At 40.3% G+C, this 25876-nt stretch overlaps 1 protein-coding gene across 3 annotated transcripts in view; it reads right to left on the bottom strand.

Annotated features, from left to right (window-relative positions):
* Nucleotides 1–971: 971 nt before the first annotated feature.
* The window catches only part of srgap3 (SLIT-ROBO Rho GTPase activating protein 3), a 68651-nt gene continuing 43746 nt past the window's right edge, over nt 972–25876 (bottom strand). For 2 of the 3 annotated variants that reach the window (XM_089010540.1, XM_089010538.1), the window contains 16 exons: nt 24377–24598; nt 23984–24085; nt 23142–23339; nt 22934–23018; nt 19464–19491; nt 16673–16775; nt 14932–14992; nt 14292–14369; nt 13452–13586; nt 11505–11610; nt 10967–11194; nt 10321–10394; nt 9805–9985; nt 8919–9068; nt 8528–8843; nt 972–7288 (listed from right to left, as the gene is read on the bottom strand). In XM_089010540.1, coding sequence (XP_088866666.1) covers nt 6839–7288; nt 8528–8843; nt 8919–9068; nt 9805–9985; nt 10321–10394; nt 10967–11194; nt 11505–11610; nt 13452–13586; nt 14292–14369; nt 14932–14992; nt 16673–16775; nt 19464–19491; nt 22934–23018; nt 23142–23339; nt 23984–24085; nt 24377–24598 — 2517 coding nt within the window. In that variant the 3' untranslated portion in view covers nt 972–6838. Of the gene's footprint in view, nt 7289–8527; nt 8844–8918; nt 9069–9804; nt 9986–10320; nt 10395–10966; nt 11195–11504; nt 11611–13451; nt 13587–14291; nt 14370–14931; nt 14993–16193; nt 16225–16672; nt 16776–19463; nt 19492–22933; nt 23019–23141; nt 23340–23983; nt 24086–24376; nt 24599–25876 lie in introns of all 3 variants that reach the window. The other variant, XM_089010539.1, reaches the window with a different exon arrangement.

The raw sequence follows: 25876 nt of genomic DNA, 5'->3' as shown, positions 1-25876 counted from the left end.
GTTCTTGTTCAACAGTTACACGTTTTCAGGTGGAACAAATTGGATTTTCTTTGTGCCCCGTCACTCTAAACGTTAGATCATAAAGGTAATTCAATTTTAAGCAAGATGCACTTTTCTGAACACCGGTTTGCAATTTGGAACAGACTAAATTTCCAGAGCTCGACAGCCTCGAACGACTTTGCAGTTTTTTTGTAATGATGATGCATTGCCACCATGCGGCCATAATAAGCACTGCAAACGACTAAAGAAAAATAAACGGGGACAATGTAAGCGAAATGAAGAGAAAAAAAACTAGTTAAGAAGTCAAATCTTGTTCGGTCTTTTATCTCCACAGTAGATTATAGCACATAAAATGGTCAATAAAAAGAGAACTACTTCTAGGCCAGGTTAAATATATTTTTAAACAATATAGAAAACGTGACGTTCGCGAGCTCAGCCCAAATGTTATTTTCAGCCGACAGCAAGTGTCAAAACAAGGCAGTCCCGTGAGATGGATTAAAAACGAGGATTTTTTTAAAATACTAATCCAAATTCCATAAACGTAATATTAATCCGGATAACGACTTTACACTAGTAAGGGAGCAGCGAAGAACTTGACTTCCGGTTTAAAGTAACAACTCAGTCATACATTAAATCTCAAACCCGTTGTCATAAATGTATATTTTTTAAAGCAAAAAAATATTGGATTGTTTTCCTAACCCATTCGCTGGGTATCTTTTACCCAAGGTTGAGTTGGTTATTTTGACAAAGATTTGAAGATTTGATTTGGAATAACAGAAGCTGGTTGCCATTTTGTGTGCTGAAGCTGTAGTAAATCTCATGATCTCATGATGAAATCTCATCTCTTTGGACCAAATGCTGTGTTACTTTTGACGTGGCAGTTACATTTTTTAGATATATCTTGGATTGGACACTCTTGTGGAAGCGTTCATCAACATAAAGTGCATTGTCTGAAATAATTACAAAAAATATTGATCAATAATGGTTTTATTTGTATGCACATCTTTTCAACATCCACTTTGTGGTAAGGTATATCACAGGATTCTAATTAACCAAGACACACACCACTAGACGAACAATAAAAGAGAAGATTGACAACAACTCACATTCCATCATCACAACGAGACAGGCACAGTCGTCTATCTTACAGCAAAGTTTTATGGTTTTTTTTGTTTGTTTGTTTTTGTTTTTAATCCTATTATCGCACCTGCTCGGCAACCATTTCAGAAGAGACTTTTTTTTCATCCCATGGAGAAAAAAACACAACAAGTAAGTGCCTTTTAAGCTCTATAAGTCATATCCCTCATTTGTGCGTTTGCCAGCAATACTGCAACGCGTTTACTTTGTACCAGAAGGGAATAAAAAGATGCATTTATGGCTCAGGCACAGCACAGACACATCACGGGGAAAACAACAAGATGCAATAAATATTCTGAGAACACTCTACTGAATTTGGGAACCAGTAGATTAGGTGCATAGTGGTTTTTAAATTTACTTTTTATCTCTCACCCAACACAGGAAAGCAAAATGACCTTGGACAAATTATTGCAGAAACAGCAATCGAGAGTAATCATATAAAAGGAACCATAATAAATATGACAACTAAGAGACAACATATTAAAATTGTAATACAAAAGTAAAAAAAAAAAAATCAAAATGGTGCACAAAAGGCACTCTCGATGTCCAGCTCCATTTTTACATTACTGTATAAATAAAACAGTCTAACATGAACATATTTTTCATATTCGCTCATGAATATTCTCATATTTTATACATAAAATTGAATAGGTGCAAAAGTCTTGTTTAACAAAGGCATACATAACTAATATACAGTACAGTACACGTATACCGTATCTTTTTACAAGTTGAGATGAACTTGCTTATGACAAGACGGTACCACCAGAAACCAGCAGGGGGAGCTGAATAACTTGAGACAGCTGAGAATGTTTATTTTTTTGGGCAATATCCATCCATCCGTGTTTTAATTTGCATATCTAAGGGTCGTGATGGGTGCTGGGGCCTATACCAGCTGTCTTTAGGCAATAGGCAAGGGACACACTGAACTGGTCGCCAGCCAACACACACACACACACACACACACACAAACAACCATTCATACTCACAATCGCACTTGGGGACAATTTGGAGTGACCAATCAACATGTCATACGTGTTTTTTTGTGTTGTTAGGGGAAACTGGAGTACCCGGAGAAAATCTACACGGGCACAGAGAGGGAATGGAAACTCCACACAGGAAAACCGGAACCATTTTCATGCACCTGTGTATTGTGAGCCCAACGTGATAACCAGATGCTGCTCGTTTTTGGCAGTATATGACAGGAAATAAAAGAACATTTTATATTAACAAAATTCATGCTTCAGTGTGGTAAATTTTATATATACTCTACTTACTACAAGCGGATTAATTAGTTAATACCAACCGAAGTAGAATTGAAATGTTTTGAGTCAAGGTTTGCTCTTCTACAGCCAATCAGAAATGCATGTAATCAATTCTCTCATAACAAAATGAGAGAAGAACAATTTATACTACAAATGCCGCTGCATTCAAACTTGACATTATTACTAAACTCGACTTAAGGGACAACCGACATCACTTTTTTGTTTCCTAACTGACATCAGAAATACGTTTTGTAGCATCTAAAATACCCAAAACATGCACTATGATATTTTTATTCAAATGCAAAACACCAATAAAAATAACTTAAAGTGTCCTAAATCTGCAAAAAAATTGAGCTGCGAATTGGGCATTTTAGTCCCGCCCCCAGTTCGTGACGTCACGCCAAGACGTCTTGCCTTGTTCGAGAATCAAAACAATGGCTTCCGATTCGGAGAATATGCTTTCTTGTTACACATCCAGTTATGAATACGATTCAAATAGTTCTGAAGAGGAAAGCATACATGTTTGCAATCGATTAAAGAAGGTTTTCTGGGTCGTTTTGATGGCTCAAGACTGACGTGTAGTGTCACAGAAAATGCAGAAGATGGCGGCTGAGCTCTGTGTCAGGAATGAATCAGCCCGTTGCCACAGGCTGATTAATTCCTTACACGGCCGCCCTCTTCTGCCTCTTTTTGGTGCAACACGAAGTTTTCAGACCATAGAAGTACAGCAAAATGCATTGACGTGATGGAAGGACTGCTACAATGTGTCCTTTTTTTCGGTCAGGGGCGTTCCTTCAGTGACGTCACGTACGGACTCGTCACCAACTCAAAAACAAGACTTCCGGAATAACCAGCGCGAGTCTTAAAACGTAAAATATAGCTATATGCGGTGGAATCGTATTAAAATACGGCCAGTAGAAGTCATTTGAAGCCATTTTACAAATTATGGACACAACTTGTCCAGAGACGTCGGTTGTCCTTTAACTGACAGTGTGATGCCGGGTCTCCTTTTTAGCACTGTCACATAAACTGAAATTGCTTAGCACATTTCATCCATGTTATGCGACTCCTCCTCAGTCGTGTATGCAAATTACACCCTGAACTGATCACCCTCCATTCACACCTCTGGCTTCAAGTTTTTTTTCCCTCACTACGTTTGTCAAGAATAAAACAGAATCAATCCAGCCGTCACCTTAGTCTCATACTACACACACTACAGCAGGGTAGATTTCACAAAGTAATACAATATGTTTGTATTGTATTGAGTTGTTTGGTTGAGATATTTTCAAGTACGCTTCATGTCCATCATCTCCCTTTTAAGTACATACAAATTCAAGACATTTACAAAGAAAGAAAAAAACAACCTGACTGTATTTACACATTTACTAAAGCAATTTGTAGATTCATCACTGTGACAGTTAGACGTGTGCTGTTACAGCATGAGCACGATGCTTCCACGGATTAAGTTCACTCAACCCGGAAGTAACTCAAATGCTCACCCACAGGGAAACTGGTCAAGTGACTTTGGAGTGACGTTGACAGTTTTGAAGGGCGCTTACAAGTTAAATGTATTGTTATTATTATTAGCTGGCTGTCTATTGGCTATCTTAGTATCTATCCAGCTAGTTATCTTTCTATTAGATAGCTGGTTGGTTAGCTGGCTATCCATTGGTTAAATAGTGGCTAGCTAGCTGGCTATCTGTTGGCTATCTAATAGCTAGCTAGCTTTTTATTTGAGTTATTCCGGGTTGAGTGTAGGCTGACACATGTGGCTGCCGCTGCTCGCGCGCAGAAAAGCTGATCCAGTGACTGTAAAGTGACCTTGAGAGTTTTGAAAGGCGCTTACAAATGAAATGTATTATTATTATCATCATCATCATCATCATCATTATTATTATTATTATTATTATTATTATTATTATTATTATCATTATTATTATTATTAACTAGCACATTGTCGCCAATGTGCCCCCCCCCCCCCAGTTTTTCAGTGTGTCTGGATATGTTCACTAGTCCAAATGATGCATTCAAGCGGATTTAGTAAATTGAACACGAGGTAAAAAAATTCTAAATTTGCACACATGTACTGTGGTTATCATCAGTTTGAATGAAGGCAAAGGTTGAGGCTATTGCACATGTTCAGCCCCCACCCCCACCACCACATTTGCATCACCATGACAACCCTTCACTCCAGATAGATATGAGTGAAGTCAGGCAGAAAAAAAAGATATAATGCATCGGTTTGCCGCAGAACGATTGGAAAGCCAAACGACATGATTTTACGGAAAATTCACCCGCAACTGTTTTTCATGAAGGCCATTCAGCAAACATAAAAAATACTCGCAGTTTTATTTTCTCAAACACAGCATTGAACACCAAACCTAAAAATGTTTCTCTCCGTTATCATATCTCATACTTGCGTGTGTCCCCATTAAACATTACCGCATTAAGCACAAACGTGGTACAGTAAAGTCTCGTTATATCGATATCGGATATATCGATAGTCCCGGTTATATCGATACTATTTCTATGCACGCACGGAGAAAATTACATGCAAACAGGGTCGGATATATCGATAGTCCCGGTTATATCGATATTTTTTCGGACTCCCTTGAATATCGATATAACGAGACTTTACTGTATTTGTAAAGCCAAAGTCCATTTACAGCATAACACTGAATTGGTTTTCTAACCCAATCACTAGTCGGTGTGAATTTTCAGCAAATTGGGTTACTTTTACCAAAGGCTGGTTCCATTTTTTTTGACTCATCACATTAGATCACATGTGTCAAAGTCAAGGCCCGCGGGCCAAATCCGGTCCGCCACATCATTTTTTTTCGGCCCGCGAAAGCAAATCAAACTTGTTAAATTCCATGATGATTGCTAAAATCTGAGCCAATATTTCATATTTTTGGATGTCAACCACAATAAAAGTCATTATTCTTGACTTCAGATTTGAAAACGAGTTATTCATTAATTTGCTGTGTGCTCTATATGTAATATTTGAAGGGATTTAAACATTCTAATGGCTTTCCCCAAATTCATAACGGCCCTCGAGAGGAAACCATAACTACAATGTGGCCCGCGGCAAAAAATGACTTTGACACCCCTGCATTAGATCAAGGATTGGTTTTGGGAGTGCTGAAAAACTGAAGCTGGTTGCCATTTTGGACAGATTAGCAGAATGAGGTTGAAATAGATCAACTTTATGTACTGTAGCTTTCTTAAAAATGTTGTTGGGTAACGATAGAAAATGGGTAAGTTACATGTGCCAGAAATGCATCAGAAGTGAAAAGGACAAAATATGTCATGGGAGTGACTATTGTGAACCCAGATAGACGAAAACGATGTATTATTTTGTACCACGTCAATATTGGTAACTTCAAACCTGACTTGACTTAACTCAACCTGCCGAATCTTCAATCTAATGCATTGTCTTCGCATTGTCTATAAATAACACAAAATTACTTTTGTCCCTTTTTTATGCAGTGTTCATTCATCATCTACTTCAGAGGTCCTCAACCCCCGGGCCGCGGACCGATACCGGTCCGTAGGTCATTTGGTACCGGGCCGCGCAGAAAGAATAAATAATTGACATAATTTCCGTTTTATTTATTATCTGAGTCCGAACAATGTTTTATTTTGAAAAATGAAAAATTACCAGCTTACATCCGTCCATGACTCAACTCTTGCTGCATGTCAAAACGCTTGTCTAGGTCACGTGATACATACCGCTAAAATTAGCCCACCGTAAGCGGGCAAAATGAGTAAAAAATGCCTGCTTGTCATATTTTATTTTTTTGTATGTATCCGCCGGTCCGTGAATATATTGTCTGACATTAAACCGGTCCGTGGTGCAAAAAAGATTGGGGACCACTGATCTACTCTAACTCGTTCACTGCCAGACGATGTGCAAAAACGTGTCCATTCCAGTGCCAGGGTTTTTGTCATTTTCACTCAAATTGCAGGACCCACAGAATATTGAGTTTTAGGACCACATAAATATTCAATGCAGAGTAAGAAACCTTAGACTAGAAAAAAAAGAGTTAATTGCTAAATTATATCGTCTTGAGTTATCTGAGCTTGAAATTAGGGCGGCTGTACAAAAGGCAAATGCCGCCCCCTCGTGGGAGGACAAAAAAACATAGCCAGAGGTCTGACAAGGGCTTTATCGGCACCCCTCGTAAGAAAAACCAAAATCCGAACAAATTCGGGAATGGTGCTACACGTCATGCTTTTCAATTCCGGAATAAATTTGGGAGTAGCAGTGAATGAGTTAATGAGGTGATTTTTGCTTTTTGAACTACGATCTCCCTGAGCTGTAGGAAATTTTGCCCACCCCTCAGCTCTCGTTTTTCACCACTAGATTAAATCAGTCACGAAAATATGAAGAAGGAGTTGCAGTCCCACTTCTAAATTGACCTCTAAATTGACCTTTGCTACATGGTACCAGATTTGTCAGCACCATCATTGGACACGTTGATGCCGGGCACGGTGGGCGTGTTGTTACTGGGAAACATTTTATCAGTGGGTGTTACCGCTGGGCTGCCCACTCCAGAAGAACTGGAGCTGCTTGAGCGGTGCTGGGTGGGAACGGGGCGTACCGGCCTCATGGGCGGGGGGCGCAAATGAGCGCCAGCGGCGAGCCGGGAAGACAGCGCCGGCTTAAAGGTGGTCATCATCTCTGAGGTGGAACTGTTGCTACGTCGCATGGCCGCATCTGGGTCACGGATCACGATGGTGTGCAAAGGGCTGCCGGGCTCGGAGCTAACTGGGTTCTTCATGGGCTCCAGGGTGTCCAGGACCACATCGGGAGCCTGCTTGGCGGAATTCTGTCGTTCCAGCTCGTGAAGCTCATGGAGCGCCGTGGTCATGGTCTTTTCGATGTCCTGGTTAAGGGCAAGAACAAACATATATATATATATATATATATACAGTAAAGTCTCGTTATATCGATATTCAAGGGAGTCCGAAAAAATATCGATATAACCGGGACTATCGATATATCCAACCCTGTTTGCATGTAATTTTCTCAGTGCGTGCATAGAAATAGTATCGATATAACCGGGACTATCGATATATCCAATATCGATATAACGAGACTTTACTGTATATATATATAATGCTATGCATTATATTAGTATTTCTCAACACAAAATGATTTTTTAATCTTGAAAATATGTGTCCTACACAGTCATTTCCATAAATATTGGGACATGGTCATGATGGTCTTTTTGGCGCTCAACCTGCAGCCTTTCATATTGAATGTGAAGATATTTAACTCATTCACTGCCATTCCCAAATTTATTCAGGAATTCAAAATATGACGGAGAGCATCATCCCTGAATTTGTTCTGGTTTTAGTTTTTCTTGTGGTGGTGCCGATAAAGCGCTGGTCAGACCTCTGGCAATGTTTTTCCCTCCCACGAGGGCATTTGCCTTTTGCACAGCTGCCCCCAATTGCACCTCATATTACTATATTCCAGACCCATATAACTTAGGAATTAACTATTTTTTTCTGATGAAAGAAGAGAGTCTAAGGTTTCTCCATTCCTGAATTTGTTCGGGTTTTGTTTTTTTCTTGCGGGGAGTGCCGATAAAGCGCTGGTCAGACCTCTGGAAAGTTGCCTTTGTCCATGTTAGCACTTTGTTACAGATTCAACTGTTTGTTGTTAAAGCGCGATATGAATCAATATGTATGTATTGTATTGTATTTTGTACAGCCGCCCCCATTTCAAGCTCAGATAACTGCAGATCCATATAATTTAGGAATTAACTGTTTTTTTCTGATGAAAGAAGTTTCTTACGGTGAATTGAATGTTTATGTAGTCCTAAAACTCAATATTCGGTGGGTCTTGCAATTTGAGTGAAAATGACAAAAACCCTGGAACTGGAGTGGATACATTTTTGCACATCATCTGGCAGAGAATGAGTTAAAAACAAGATAAGATGAACAGCGTGGGAATCATAATACTTTGCACACTGCCCTCCGTAATTATTGGCAGCCGCGGTGAAGATGTCATGCCAATAAAACTAGCGCATGTATTATATAATCAAATTCTTGGGTGATTATGCAGAACATAAAATCACGGAAAATAGCAGCAACGCTAATTGGCATGCAAGTCTCACCTCAGCCAAAGCTTCAGCTTCAAGTGACTTGTGGTCCCCAAGGCTGCTATGGCGAGTGGCCCCTGACATTGGCCTCAGTGGATGACCCTCAGGATAGGCCTTCCTTTCCGGATAGTTTATACTTCCTGCACTACCAAAAGTCCCCAATCGCCGTTTTTCTGGGCTTTCTAAACGCGCCTTGTTGACGGACATCTTGTGGGGACTGCTGGGACAGGCAGCGGCCCGCGGGGGCGTGTCGGGCACTCGGGTTGGACTCTGGGTGTCTGTGCCGCTGCGACGGCGAGGAATCGCTGCTCCGTCGGAACGCAATCGGACCCTAGATGGTACATCATGTCACATGGAAAGCCTTGAGACCTTAAAAAGAGTTCATTTTGAGGTTGATTTCACTGACCTGCCCATGACGCCTCCAAAGCTGTAATCGGGTGATTGTTCACATGGCGAGGGACCGTCATTTTTGGATGAGTTTTTTTCATCCAGTTGTGGCCCACTACTGGCTTCACTATCGCCTTTCTGACTGAGGTTGTCTGAGAAGGCATCATCCCTGTGAGAATTACAGCACAGTCGTCAGGATGCTGTCACGGTTCACGAGGTGGTGATGGTTGTGGATCCCAAATAAGCAGGCAGGAGGGAGCAGTAGGTTGTACTTGACAAATTGTATTAAAATAAAGTCAGCAGGAACAAAATCTAAAACATCAAAGTTATCGGAACAGAAAAGTACAAAGTATCAAAGAAATCAAAGAAAACCATGGGTGAAAATCTGCCAAAATGAAACAAACCTTACAGGGTGAAGCAAACACATTCAATGCAATACAATACACTGCAGTACAATGCAATGACCCGACCCCGAATGGTCATGCTGGGAGTCCTTTTAACTGCCACTGATGAGGACGACCAGCACCTGTGCAACTGAGGGCAGGGCCGTCAGCGCTATCCGTTGGTCGCCAACCAGAACGTGACAGTCTGCCACAGATTGGAACGACCAACACCTGTGCAGGTGCCGGCGGGGACGACAGCGCCACCCGTTGGTTGTCAATCAGATCGCGACAGATGCGTTACATCCCATATTCAAAGTCATGCTGTTTCTGGCCTCCAAAACCAAATACAACTTTATCTTTCTTGGTTTTGATAAAAGCTTTCCAAGAATGAAAAATTCTCCCTTTATCGATCGAACATATTTCTCTCCAGCACAAACGACTTTAACATAAATTAAAGAATAGTTGTACAGTATATTAAGTACACTAGAAAGAGCAATGGCTGAATCAAAAAAAGTTACTTACACGTCTTGCACGACAATGTATTGATGAGGGATCAGGCCATCCAGGCCGTTGTGTCGCCCCTCCCACCAGTCTTCCGATGCCCGGTGATAGAGTAGCAGAGACGCTCCCTTCTTGAATGAAAGCTCCCTGGGGCTGCGGCCCACGTAATCAAATTTAGCGATGGCCTCGATTTGTTCAACCTCTGAAAAGAATAAAAAATAGAACAACAATAATAAAACAAAATATCGAAACGTTTTAGAAAGACGCGAATCAAGCTGAATTGTTTTTTTTTTAGTCTTCACGGCGACAAATTGCAGATGAATGCATTTTGCTTAGCCAACCAGTAGAGGTCAGTAATGCTTAAGTAATGTCATCACCATCTCAAGAAATATGACCAAGACCAAGTCAGAAGCTTCCGTTAAGTATTTCAGAGTCAGTAAATGAAGCAAAACACCACCGTTACTTAGAGCAAATAAGTTGATTACAAAAAAACGGCTAAATGTGGGGCAAATGACCGTTCTCAACGAAGATTCCGACCTTCATCACTTGTGTGAGGTTCAGTTCCATTGTCAGCTTCATCAAGAGTTCCTGGCTCGCTGTGAGGACTGTCGCTGCAGTGAAACATAAATGAAATTTAATGCTGAAGTGATATGGAATATTTAAAAGAAATTACATTTGAATTTATCCCCAAAATATATACAGTGTTAAAAATAGATTTTATAATAATAATACTTTTTTATTTATTTTATTTATTTTATATTTTTATTTATATTTAGAGCCTTTCAAAACTCTCTAGGACAGTTTATAGTCATGGGATAAGAACATTATTTTTTTTTCTTTTCTGCGGGTAAGCAGCGGCAGCCATTCGCCCCAGCGTTCACTCAACCCGGAAGTAACACACACTCACGCCTCCAATGTATATGTTTCTAGACAGACAGACAGAAAAAGAAGGTAAAGTACAATATAATACAATGCAATTTACTGTAAAGTGCTTCACATAATAGTCAACACAAAGCAAAATAATAAACACAACAGGAACATAAAAACAACGACTTTCCCCATGTACCCTATGATTCTTTGAGTACAAGACAAACACTTGATGAATCCGAAAGAGGAGAGAATGAAAGCCTCCTTTTCACCAATGGATCAGAGATTACCGATAATTTACTGATAGTTCACTCACCAATATTCCTCCCCGCCGGTCATGCACTTTTCATAGACTGGGCCGTCGAGTTCACGAAGACTAGGAAAGATGACTTCATTATGCATAATGATAGTCTTGATGACTTCGTTCACATGCGCCTGGCATGACACCGGGTCCTGACTGTCGGGAATGGGCATCAACGTGGGACCAAAGCAGATGGCTAAGTTGTATGGATCCATCATGTTCTCATCACTATACTGGGAAAGACTGAAGCACAAATACATATAAAATAATACTAAAAACAAAGAATGTAAAGGATATGTCAGGCAAATTGGACATAATTTTATTCCTAAAACACCAGCTCATTTGAGTTGTGTAGTTTGGTGCTGGTTCGATGCAATTGAATGTTTTTAAAACAGTAAAATGAGAAAAACGATGTTTTTGACTTTGCATGAAAGGGATCTCAACGGCATGGTATCTGGAGAGCCATTATTATGGTAGAACTTGAGAAGCAAACTTTAACCCCAAAACAGTCTGTAAAGAAAAGTCAAAAAGATGCAGATAAGAAAAAACTCACTGATTGAGAAAAGCAAAAAGGTATCTCATGACAACGATGATGGTCCGAGGCAGCGTCACAACAATCTGTTGGATGTGATGCGCTCTCTCCGCTCCGGACTCCAACTCTGAAACACCAATGGAAATAAATGAATGGAATAGTGAGATTTGTATGACGGGGTGCAAAGAACATTTCGCACAGGATTACATTACATTCAGTTAGTCATGCTCATTTTTAACTCATTCACTGCCAGACGATGTGAAAAAATGTGTGCACACCAGTGCCGGCGTTTTTGTCATTTGTACTCAAATTCCAGGACACATCAAATATTGAGTTTTAGGACTAAATACATACTCACTGCAGCGTAAGAAACCTCAGACTCTCTTCTTCTTCTTCTTCCTAAGTACTATGGTGGCGTAATATGAGGTGCAAGTGAGGGGGGGGGGGGCGGCTGTACAAAAAGCAAATGCTGCCCTCGTGGGAGGGAAAAAACATTTCCAGAGGTCTGACCAGCGCTTTATCGGCACCCACCCCAAGAAAAAAACAAAACACGAAAAAAATTGGGAATGGCGCTCCACGTCATATTTTCAATTATTCGGGAATGACAGTGAATGAGTTAATTGACACTGACAGCGCATACTTTTGAATAATATATTTTAATATTTTCAGTGTATATTGAACTTCTAATGTGCTATAGGTATTTTTTATGTCGCACACAACAAAAAGAATCATATCAAGAGCACCTTGGCAGGAGTTAGAAAGTAGCATCCATTCAACAACTCTAGTGGGCTCGAGATAGAGCCCTGCTACAGATTGAAACCTCTTATAGCTCCAGGTAAGTTTTTTTTCAATCCAACATTTGATGACTTTTAAGCCTTAAACGATACATTTGCAATAAAATAACAGTAAACATCATCTGGCATATATTGAGTGACACTTCATTTCAATTGGGTAGTTAAAGGACAACCGACACCACTTTTTTGTTTCCTAACTGACATCAGAAAAACGTTTTATAGCATCTAAAATACCCAAAACACACAGGCTGATATTTTTAGTCAAATGAAAAACACCAATAAAAATGACTGAAAGTGTCTCAAAACTACTTTCAGAAGGTCCCGCCCCCTTGTTCGTGACGTCACGCCACCAGGACATCTTGCCTTGCTCGAGAATCAAAACAATGGCTTCAGATTCAGAGAAGATGCTTTCTTGTTACTCATCCAGTTAAGAATATGTATGTAATTGTTCTGAAGAGGAAAGCATAAATATTTGCAATCGATTAAAGAAGTCCTTCCGTGTCATTTTGAGGCGTCTGGACTGCAATGTAGCGTCCCAGAAAATGCACAAGATGAGGCCAAAGCTCCATTGGAAATGGGCTGATTTGTCTGCTGGGAATTTTCCTTCTAATTTCGCCATCAACACGGAACAACACGAAGTTTTCAGACGAAACACAGTACCCAAAATGCATTGTGTGTCACTTTCGCCGTCAGTGACGATACCTTCCGTGACGTCACGTACGGACTCGTCACCAACTCAAAAACAAGACTTCCTGAATATTCAGCGCAAGTCTTAAAACGTAAAATATAGCTATATGTGGTGGAATCTTTGTAAAATACGCTCAGTAGAAGTCATTTGAAGTGATTTTACAAATTATGGACACAACTTATCCGGAGGCGTCGGTTGTCCTTTAACTTATCATGCTTTTTAAGAGATGCACCATTGTGGCTTGAAGCCTATCCTGCCTATTTATTAGTCTTTTTTTCTGCCGGTTCTCTGCAAAGTATTACGTCAGAAGCACTGGTGTTCAGATTGCTTCCATGTGTGTGGACTACTCTCATCTTCACATCATCTGACAATCTAGAAAATGTTTTTTTTTTCCATTTTGGCTGTTTTGTTTACACACATATACAAAATCACAGAGACTCCCACTCACGCACACACCGGTACGGCTGGAACTGTTTGGTGACTCACTAATAGTTGAGATGAAGTCCAGGAAACGCTCCTTTGGGAAAAGGGAGTTCTCCAAGCCTCGGAAGTAAAGCTTTAGCACTCCTGCTACTGAGTTGATATCATGTTCGTTGTGGTCGTCTATTAAGGGATCTTCTCCTGATGAATAATCACAAATAAGCATTCAGTGGTGACATTCGATGGGAAACAGAACTACAGTGAGACCTCAACTTACGAACTTAATTGGTTCCCAGACAGAGTGTGTAAGGCGAAAAGTGTGTATCTCAAAAAAAAATTCCCATAGGAAACCATTAAAATGGGAATAATCCGTTCCCGGGTTTCCATAAAATTAACTTTTCAACTAAATAAGCCTTAAAACTACACACAACATACCTTATTCTATGTATAATAAATGTGGTATTGTATTGCAATGAAAGAAATACACTGCATTGTATCATAAAGTCACTTTATTTACATTTGTGATGGTCATTTATGGCTTGATGGAATGGCGTTGGAGGTCGAAGGTCAAAGGGAATTACATGAGGACTGTAATTAAAGAAATAAGCTGTGCTGTAAAATAAAGTTTTATTTACCTTTTTTATGGTCGTTGATGGCTTATGGAAGGAGAGTCCCCTTCTATAAGGACTGTTGGTGCTGTTCGGTCGTGTGCTTCCGACAAAGATCACTCCGCCAGCCGTGGTGGGTGTGTATTATGAAAATAGTGCTTATTATAAGGTTTAATTTTCATAAATTTGACGTTTGTAAGACGAAAAGTTTGTAAGTTAAGATGTTTGTAAGTTGAGGTCTCACTGTATTTGGCTTTCAAGAGAATCAAAGGCGACATGATAACAAGACGTGACTCACCTCTTTCAAATGAATTTTTTATATCGTTCACTTCCACCTGTGATCCAGGCACTCGGAAGATGCCTTGCTGCTGCAGGCCTGAAAGGAATATATCGCAGATAAACAGATAATGTGATGCAGGCAATGTAATCTAGTCATAGATAGATGTTTTGTTCAGGTTTTTTTCTCCCCTCCGGGAGGGTGACCCCCACCCGCTGTGAGGGTGCAACATGTGCTTCCAGTTAGAGGGTTACTAATCAGTTTTCTGGAGTTTCATTAGGACCAGATCCAAGGTATAGGCCCGCAGGCTGGAACATTGAGTTGAAGACAGATGTGAATGTAGACAGGGTGGAGCTATAAGACTCAGGGGATGAAGAGGTTGAAGAAGGTTGCTTGACAACAGTGTGTGTGTGTGTGTGTGTGTGTGTGTGTGTGTGTGTGTGTGTGTGTGTGTGTGTGTGTGGGGGATCCTTTGTTACAAGCTTGTCAAATCCCCAGTGTGCAGGTCAAGTTTGTGCGCCCGCAGCTATTTGCAAAGCTACAAACACTAGACTGCTCCGTGCAATAGCTCACAAAAATACTCCAGAGGTTAAAGTTTGTATTTCATTCAGGTTTTTTTTTCTCACCTTGGGAGGCAGATATAGCCTCATGTGAGCCTTACCGTAGAGATTGATGTATCTGACACAGCTCTCCACCACAAGTGGAATTGGTTGGCCTGAATCCTGAAATCAGAGGAAAATAGATGGTGATTGTTTTTTTTATTTTATTTAATACAGTTATATTTGAAAAACCAAAAAAAAGCAGTTAGTTGCTCCATCTAACCCAGCTGAAGCAACAGCAGGTTGGGAATTACAATTGAGTTTGCTATTCTCATTGGCCACAACATTAGAAATTCCTACAATACATTGCAGTTCTGTATGCACATTCTATGTAGATCTTACGTGTAGATGTTATCTGTACATATACTATATAAATCAATATGTATTGTACAGTATGTATGTATTGTATATGAACAAATATATCTGTCTGTCTGTTGTGGTGGAAAGTAACGAAGTCCGTATCGTTGCTGTATTTATTTTTTTAGATATCTGTACTTGATAAAACAATGCAGAGAATTTATAATGAAAATTAAACCATGGCTGAGCGTTGAGGCTTAAAGCGGAAAACGTGGGTGGACAGCAGTGGAGACAAATTTGGGGGGTACATTCACCTAAAATGACAAAAAAAAAAACAAAGCAAAATATTCCTCATCCATGGCCAGTTGTTTGGTGTTATAATTGGATAAACCTAGACGGTGTCTTGGTACAGCCTGAAAAACACACAATTCTGGCATTTTTAAATCTCAGCCCAATCGGAAAAAAAAAAAAAAACATATCGCTGATAGGTGTATTTATTGCTGTTATCATTCATTAAAATGTGCATTTTTGTTCTGTCGTCAGTTGAAAATATTTTCAAGGTATTTTAAATGTTTAACTCATTCACCGCCAGACATGTGTCCATGCCAGGGTTTTTGTCATTTTCACTCAAAATTCAGGACCTACAGAGTATTAAGTTTTAGGACTACGTAAACATTCAATGCAGCATAAGAAACCTTAAACTCTCTTCTTTCATCAGAAAAAAAGAGTTAATTGATAAGTTATATGGGTCTGGAGTTATCTGAACTTGAAAAGGGGGCAGTTGTACAAAAGGCAAATGCTGCTCCCTCCCGGGAGGGAAAAAACATTGCCAGAGGTCTGACCAGAGCTTTATCGGCACCCCTTCACAAGAGAAACCAGAACAAATTCGGGAACGGTGCTCCACGTCATATTTTCAATTCCCGAATAAATTTGGGAATGGCAGTGAATGAGTTAAAATAAAATTATGCAGCCTAATGGAGGTGAATCTAATGAGGTGGCCAGTGAGTGCCTATTCTCAGAAAGGTACCTGGATGCGAGCACGGGCATTCCTTCTCCCTCTAGGAAAAAAAAAGCAGCATGGCACAGTGGGGCAAAGCAGAGAAAGGGACAAAGAAGCAAATAGTTAAGAGAAGAAACGCGGGAAACGGACTCCTCGCGAGGTTAAAAGAGGCCAAAAGCACAAGGAGTGAAATAACAAGGGAAACCCACACGTGCAGTGAGGGACAAAACAAGATGTCTTCCTTTCACCCAATTAAGCGGCTGGATTTGTGAGTCAGAGACATTACATTATGTGTGAATAAAGAGACAACCGACTGCCGTTTCGACTGGACCGGCCCCCAGAAGAGAGGAAAAGGATTGATTGGAGGTTAAGTAAAGGTTATGTCATGACTGGGGAACAAAAGGCCAAAATGAGGAAGAGCAGGAAGATGAGAGGCTGGAGACACCTCCCCCGTTCAGAAAGCACAGGGACTGCTCAGGCATACGCTACAAACCACATGGGGGTACCTTGACGAAGGTCTCCAAATTGCCGTTAAACAGCTTATGGTTATAGATGGAGCGCGGTCTTATCTTCCGCATTTTCTGAGGTTTAGGGGGAAGGGTGGGGGGCCTAGGAAAACCAAGGACAAAAGGAATATCACCGCCTTAATATTTTGAAAGACCAAAATAATACGGACTATTTCGATTGTGGCATGAAAAATACAGTTCCTATAGTGTTTACATTTAAGAAGAAAAACAAAATGTATGTACCTTATTTTCCGGTGTATAAGGCGCACCGGAGTATAAGGCGCACCCCCAATGAATTGTGTATTTTCATTTTCTTCCCATATAAAGTGATACCTCGGTTTTCGACCATAATCCGTTTCAGAAACTTGTTCGAAAACCGATTTGTTCAAAAACTGAAACAGCACTTTCCATTAAAAACAATGTAAAAAATCTTAATCCGTTCAAACTCTAGAAAACAACTTTTTAACTCTTTCATCGCATAAACCGGATAAAAACTTAATAATAGAGCAGGTCATGTGTAAAATGCTATCAAACAAACTTTAAATTTCAACAATATTTAACATTAACATTAACATCTGTACATAAAAATCTCTCTATCTTGCGTGATAGCGTGTTGGCACCTATCCCAGCTGTCTTTGGGCAAACACAGTGCACACTAACTTTTCAAACCATCCTCTGCTTGCTTTAAAATCCTACAATTCAGGAGAGCTTAACCAAATATGTCAGCATTTTCGCAAAAATAAAAAAACAACAATATTAATGCGTCGGTCACAATGAGACAATGAGGAAGACGTGACATCTAAGGAAGTGACGTATAAGGAAGCACAGGGTAGTCGAGTGATGCATTCAGATGCACTCAGTTTGGTTGAGAACCAAATTTCAGTTGGGCATAAAAAATATGACATTTTTGGTTGAAAACCGAATGGGATGAGAACCGAGATGTTCGAAAACCGACGTTTGACTGTATAAGGCGTACTGAACTACAAGGCAAACCTTGAATGAATGAAACGTTTGCCAAATATAATATATGAATATAGAAAGGTTTTTCCAAATATAATATATAAATATAGCAAGGTTTTCCAAGTATAGATAAATATAGAAAGCTTTTCCAAATATAAGGCACACCACATTATAAGGCGGTACAGTAGAGGCAGGGGGTATGCACTACTTCCTCTACGAGGGCAAAAATGGAGTCGGGGGCTGCTGACAATAGTGGCGAGACCTGTTGTGACTCTATATTATTTCACATATAAGGTGCCCCTGCATATAAGGAGCATGGTCATTATTTGAAGAAAATCAAGGCTTTTGCACCTTACACCCCGGAAAATAAAGTGACTAATTGAATATTTAATAACATAATATTTAGCTCCTGACAGCTTTGCACTCAAGTGAGATGAAGGACTTTACTTTGAAGGTTTCCTGAGCCTTAGCCTTTTTTTTGACCGGTCACACTAGCAAGTGACGACAGCTTTGACGAAGGCTGGAGTGACAGCTGAAAGTGTCAGCAACATGAAAGAGTTTCTCTCTCTTCATCAGGAAAAAAACAACAATCTCTTTCTGAAGAAAATAAATCTAAAACTGATTTTAAAATGGAGACAATATCAATGTAATGGACATTTTTTAATGGTGCAGTTTGTGGGAGAGGATTTGATGTGCGATGTATTGTATCGCATTTTTTCGAATGTTCTGGTAGAAAATTGAACCATAATGAATCACATGAGGAGAAAAATCTGAAAAAAAAAAACCCTCATAGGATAATGGAGTGTGGCTACACACGACAGCAAATCACAATTCTAAATGTACTGCTGAGCAGAACGTTTTGATTAGGCTTTGATGGTGCAACTGTACCTAATAATTTGTCACGTGATTGAAGAAAACATTTAAAGGACAACCGACGTCTCAGGACAAGTTGTGTCCATAATTTGTAAAATTGCTTCAAATGACTTCTACTGAGCGTATTTTACAGATTCTACCGCATCTAGCTATATATTTTATATTTTAAGACTCGCTCTGAATATTCAGGAAGTCTTGTTTTTGAGTTGGTGACGAGTCCGTACGTGACGTCACTGAAGGAACGCTCCTGACCGAAAAAAAGACACATTGTAGCAGTCCTTCCATCACGTCAATGTATTTTGCTGTACTTGTTTGGTCTGAAAACCTCGTGTTGCACCAAAAAGCCGCCAGAAGAGGGCGACCAAGCTCCAAGGAAGGAATTTATCAGCCTGTGGAAACGGGCTGATTAATTCCTCAGAGGAGCTTGGACGCCATTTTCTGCCTTTTTTTGGGTGAGACATTTCCCCCCCAATGTTGCCTCAAAATGGCACGGAATAAATTCTTTAATCGATTGCAAACATGTATGCTTTCCTCTTCAGAACTATTTGAATTATATTCATAACTGGATGTGTAACAAGAAAGCATATTCTCCGAATCTGAAGCCATTGTTTTGCAATGCAAGACGTCTTGGCGTGACATCACGGATTGGGGCGGGACTTTCTGAAAATACCCAATTCGCAGCTCAATTTTTTGCAGATTTTGGACACTTTCAGTCATTTTTATTGGTGTTTTGCTTTTGAATAAATTTATCATATTGCGTGTTTTGGGTATTTTAGATGCTATAAAACGTTTTTCTGATGTCAGCTTGGAAACAAAAAAACTGATGTCGGTTGTCTTTTAAAGGCTATTAAAAAAAGTCAATATACTATTTCCTTTTTTTTTCACTTTGGCATCAGCACCTCTAAAACTCTGGGATGGATGAAATAAACAGATGTTTTCAAAACTAATCTGAATTTACCTTGTGGTTCCACATTCAGCTCTTTCCCCTGAGGAAAAAACACAGAAAGGGAAATGTTTTATATTAGTGGTGGAAGTGAATAGATTAAACAGACCACAGTGTCCAGCCTGGGAAGGACAAATGAAGCACCAAAAGCGTCATTGGTTGGACAATGCTATTGAGCAATAGACGATAACGCCTCGGGGGGACCTGGAGAATATGGGAGAAGGTATGGACGGAGGGCCGGGGGGGTCCACCAGCGGCGACACTGAACAATGACTGTGCTGCCTTATTGAACCTTTTGATGTAGCGCTAAAAGGAGACACATCTTTATATTTGATGCTGAGTGTCTCTGTTCAAAAAAAAAAAAAATTACTAGATCACAATAACATTCTGCTTTGAGACAAACATAAATACTGGATAAATGCCTTATTAAAAAAAAAAGGGAAAAAAGACACTAAAGACCACAATTTATTTGCACCTACAACCTAACAGGCACTATTGTACCGAGCGTGTGTCTGTTGGAAGAAAAGCAACAATAGTACCGAAGCACTTCAACATTTTCTCTTTACGAGCCACAATGGATAATCACAGCAAGAGCTAAGCCACTTTTCTATTCATCATTGTGACACATGGGGCCAAACAGCCAGTTCACCAGACATCATTAGACTGATTGATTATTATTGTGTTTATTCCTGGTTGACCAATGGCATATTGAGACACTTCGAACCTCAGATGACTCTTTTAAAAAGATGCATATGCCCTCAGTTCACCTACACAATCTGATGGGATATAATATTTTTGATTCTCAACCGGTCATTGATTCAATCCACGGAGCTTCATTGCAATATTCATGATGTGCACTGACATTTACAAACATGGAGAAAAACTCATTAAAACACTAAAAGCCACTGGTGTTTTAAAAATGGATCATTAAAACACGACCATATGCGTATAGATTATGCGCGCAATTATGTGGAATTATGCAACAAAAAAAACAAACATTTTTTTTAAACTAAAAGTGTAAAACCAGGTAAAAAAAATCATAATGGAAGGACATTATTTCAGAATGGACCCGTAAATGTGAAAGGGAAATAGTTTATGTTAAACGGTTCAAAAGGCATTATATTTATTCTTATACTGTATCTGCTTCTCTGCATTCACTTTTTGCATTTACATCTGCTATTTCTTTTGGGCAACATATTTCACTTTAACAAATAAACAACATGCTGTAAGAGTCGTTCCTTTATACAAAAAATAACCATCCTATTGTGTGAATATCAAAACTCAGTACAACACAGTCACAATAAACGCGAATAAAAATTGATGATGTGAATATTTTTTGGGACCTTTGGCCTCCATATTCTCTTTGTTTGATGTTTAGTTTTAGAATATATTTTACCAGTAAGTGTCGTGAAAGAGCTCAGAGCCTCTTTTTCAAAGAATTGTTCACATTCTGCCGAATGTCCTGATTGTGAAGGCATCCAGGTAGATTTCTGACTCTGGTAACAAATGATGGCTTAAATGTGCTTGGTTACATGCTTAAATACAGTAAAGTCTCGTTATATTGATATTCTCGGGAGTCGAAAAAATATCGATATAACCGGACTATTGATATATCCTATCCTGCGGGTATGTAATTTTCTCCTTGAGTTCATAGAAATAGTATCGTAATAAGCAGTACTATCGATATAATGAGACTTTACTGTACAAAAACAGACTTCTCAAAACAGCACAAAAGGGTAAAAGTAACGGTAGGAAGCTGAAAGACAATTTGGAATTATTTAATAAGAATTCATGGACAAAATATAATTCACATTAGTCTGTGATTCAGATATTTTTAGGCCAGCACAGAAGGCCTTGCAGGCCCTGACGGTCCACCTCGGCTTGTACTTCAATGCATCACTGTATGTATGTAAAGGGCATGTCTCTGACGGCATAAATCACAATTGAATGGCATTATTTTGGAAAGGCAAATTTTGTATTGTATCTCATTAAAGATTAAAATGGCTCCACTGAGGGCACAAATAAAAATGTACAATACAATAAAAACAAAGCGGACTTTTTCAGTACTGACTAGAATCCGTCCGTGCACGACATGATGTTTTTATTCGGCCCCTGCGGCACACCGTTTCGTCTCGTGCCCCGTGACATGCATGGACGCAGCCCCCACAGATGTGATAGTTTGGACAAGAAGCGGCGAGCTAATGAGCGCAGCACAGTCCTAATTGAGAACTTGAATAATTAAACACATGCGGTACCTGGAAATGCCATATGCCGCGATCATGTGTTCTTTGCTGCTCCGCCACTGAGGTAAACAAATTTACCCAATGATGGATCAGAACTGCTGTAATACGTGAGGGTGGGTTATTTGCAGAATAGCTCAAAAGGCAAAAGGACGGAATGTATCAGGACAGAATACGTAAGTACATGTATCCCCAGCTGTCTCGTGCGTCGGTCTATTAGGAAAGATCTTGATGCAGGAGCAGCTGCAGAGATGAAGATGGACCTTGTGATCGATTAGGCGTAAAATGTTCACGGCTGAGGTGAGAAGGGCACCCATGGGAATAGGAGGGGTAAAAACAACCAATTTCTTTGTCTCTCTTTATAAAGCCTTTGTGGGCTTAACCAGCAAGAAAAGGCAGACTTTCAGCAACCACCAAAGTTCAATTTAGTTCAAAACGGGACCTATTTAAGTACTAAAACAATCGCAATGTACTGCTTTTGGCAACTAATCCTTGGGGTAATAACCATTCTGGCAAAGAACCCAAGGTTGCAGCGAGCATAATATAGTCCATTAACTCATTAACTGCCATTCACGAATTTATTCGGGAATCGAAAATATAACGTAGAACGCCATTCACGAACTGTTTGGGTTTTTTTCATGCTTGGGTGCTGATAAAGTGCTGGCCAGACCTCTGGCAATGTTTTACCCTTACACATGGGGGCAGCTTTTCCCCTTGTGTCTATGTTAGCCGTTTGTTCCAGCTATATAAACCAATATGTATGTATTGCATTGTATTTTGGACAGCTGCCCTCATTTCAAGCTCATATAACTCCAGACCCATCTAATTTACGATTTAACTTTTTTTCTGATGAAACAAGAGAGTCTAAGGTTTCTAACGCTGTATTGAATGTTTATGTAATCCCAAAACTCAATATTCTGTAGGTCCTGGAATTCGAGTGAAAACGACAAAAACCCTGGCACTGGAGTGGACACATTTTTGCACATGTCTGGCAGTGAATGAACCCAAACCAAAATATACATAAATAGAATGGAAGAGTACGCCACAATAGTTTTCATCAAATAAATGGCTAAAAAAACATCAGTTCTGTGTTCTTTCCTGCTGCTTTCATTCTCTTTTTCAAATCTAATTCCCCACAGTCCATTACTAGATAAAACCTGCATCTGCTCCAACCCCGAAGGCAGCGATTTGAAAGCCTAAGAAGGTCACGTTTACAAGAGGGTGACGCAAGGTGAGGATTCTTACCTTCGCCAAGGGTCTGTTTGAGTAAGTCATGCTTGGCCTGCAGCTTAATGATGAGATTGCTGCCATTCAGGTACTCCTTGAATTTCTACAGAGAAACATTAAGATGACAATGAAAGCGGCGCCTCTAATCCAGCTCACTGAAATTATTCGATAACCGGGAGTAATTTCGTTGAAATCCGATGTTAATACAAGAATTAGACAAACTCACCGAGAGGTAGAACATTTCAGTCTCCTGTTGGTTAGCTCTCCTTTTTGCGACATTCATCTTGCTCATGTAAGACTCGGAGGCGAGGGACTTGATGGATTCAGTGGAGCGGCTATGTTGGAATGCGTCAGACACATCAAAATCTTCCACTGTCAGCATGTCTTGCAGAGTTTGCATGGTAGCGTCCAAGGTCTTTCTCACCTGCACCGAAATGAGAAAGCAGATGTCAATTCATGCAACGCCTATTTAGCTTTTGAGGAGGAGGGGAAAAAAAAATCAAGCACTGACGGAATAATAAGCAACCTTATTTTCTAGTGGGAGATAAAATACCATTTGCATTGGAGAGGAACGACAAGCAAGACACATCGGAATAAAAGGAGGAAACGGTTTAAAACGCTTGAGTGCGGATGCATCCGTATTTTTCAACAGAACATAGGTTGATAAAGCTCATTCTGCGTAATGGCAAAGCCCATCCGTTATTGCATATAACGAAGGACGCAGCAGGGGGGGGAGAGGCAGCGGCAATTGGCACAGGAACACGGCTTATTATCAACTCCATTTGCACATTTGTGTCTGCCGCTCTTTGATGAGAAAGCCCTCTCTTCATCAACATGACATACTTTCATACACAAAACAACTCTGGCACAGTGACAAGGCACGAAATAAAATGGCGGCGGGTGGGGGTAGTGGGTGGGTCAACAGAGAGTAATTGCAACGAGGACAGATGGTGATGTGGCCCTACGCCGTGGCTCCGGGGAACAGCCGACAGACCTTTCTCTATCAGCGTGGAGCTGGTGGGCGCACACAAAGCCCCCCCCCCCCCCCCCTTCACCGTAAATCCTCACCTCCTCATTCTCAATCTTTAGCGTAGCCAAGCGAGACTGTAGTTGGTGGTAGCGCATCAACAGCTCGGTCTGGACGGGTTGCTGGGCGCTCACCTGGCATACCTAAGAAGAAGAAAAAGCATAAGCATGGATGGAAGTAAGGCGCAAATGTGTCCATGTTTAAAACACACTAATCAAGCAAACAGGAAGTAGCCCGGTGCATTTTGCCATTGGCTTGCATAGAAAGAGGGACTCTGCTTAGAAATATTTATTAGAAGCTTATAAAGTAGCTTATTAAGCTACCATTTTTATTTTTAACTCATTTATTGCCAGACGTGGAAAAATATGACCACCCCAGTGCCAGGGTTTATTTTGTCATTGTCACTTGAATTGAGGAGACAATGATCATCTTACCTCATCCCCCATGTGTGGCAGGTACTCGAAGCGCATAGGAGGGCAGAACACCTGGTTATGCATATCCATGAGCTTGTGCTTATCGCTGCGAGAGTCCAAGTTGTCCACCGCGTTCTCAATGACATCGAGTCCCTCGTGGCGAGACGTCTCCAGGTTGTACTCTGCCGACAAGTAGGTCCTAAAAGTCCGCGCTAAGCTAGCATGGTATCCCAGGTCGCAGCACTGTGAAGAAATGACACATTTTCAGGAAAAAAAAAATAAAGCAAACTTTATTAGATTACATAAACCTTTATTAGTCTCAAACTGTAGAAATGTATATTTCACAGCAGCAAAGTGATGAAAGGCAGAGGGAAGGAAAAGAAGAAGTAGAAAAACAAAGTACAGGAGCTGATGTAAATGCAGCCACTCTCGCGGCGCCATCTTGAAGTTAAAAGAATAAAAAATAATAATATGACAACACAAAGACAGTCTTCAATCTTAAGCACTTTCTGCACCCACGTTGTTGTATGAAGCTGTTCTAGATGAAAGAGGAGAGGATCAAAACATCCTTTTCACCAGTGTATCAGAGACATCATGGTGAAAAGTGCACGTCTACTACGAGCTAAATGTTGAAAGCAAACACTAAGCTGTAGCATCCATTGATGAAAAGAAATTGTTTCACATCTCCTGCTCCACGTAAATCCGCTTCAATTCCAGGCTGTGACAGTTCCATATACGCATTGGCGCTCTGCGCTAATGCTCCTTTGTTCTAATGTCAGAACATGAAAATGATATTTTGTAGGGAGCCTGATATGGAACTTTGGGCGTTTGACATGTATGCGAATCGCTAATCAAATGCAATTATCCAGTAATGCAGTTATGAATGAATCAAATAGTTCTGAAGAGGAAAGCATACATGTTTGCAATCGATTAAAATATTATAGGTGCCATTTTGAGGCAACATTGGGGGAAAATCTCTCACCCAAAAAAAGAGGCACTAAATGCAGACCTCCAGTGGCCACCTCCGCTTCCACAGGCTGATAAATTCCTTATATGGAGCTTGGTTGCTCTCTTCTGGCGGCTTTTGGGTGCAACACGGTCCTCAGACCAAACATGTACAGCAAAATACATTGACGTGATGGAAGGACTGCTACAATGTGTCTTTTTTCGGTCAGGGGGCGGTCCTTTCGTGACGTCACGTACGGACTCGTCACCAACTCAAAAACAAGACTTCCTGAATATTCAGAGCGAGTCTTAAAACGTAAAATACGCAATCTTATTAAAATACGCTCAGTAGAAGTCATTTGAAGCCATTTTACAAATTATGGACACAACTTGTCTGGAGACTTCGGTTGTCCTTTAAGGATCATTACTGATGCTGATGCAGAGTGACAGAGTGACAGAACGGACTCCTTGCTGAGCAAACGTTAGCTTTTGATGTGTGCTGAGGAGTCAAACCCTTTTCTTCCTGTGCCCTGCAATTGGCCGTCAAACCCGACGTCTTTACAATCCCGATTCCAC

This window comes from Hippocampus bargibanti, linkage group LG12, assembly GCF_051943395.1.
Source record: "Hippocampus bargibanti isolate YZ-2025 linkage group LG12, ASM5194339v1, whole genome shotgun sequence".
Classification (NCBI taxonomy): Eukaryota; Metazoa; Chordata; class Actinopteri; order Syngnathiformes; family Syngnathidae; genus Hippocampus; species Hippocampus bargibanti.
The sequence above is the reverse complement of the archived record's forward strand: the minus strand, read 5'-3'. Positions and strand labels throughout refer to the sequence as shown.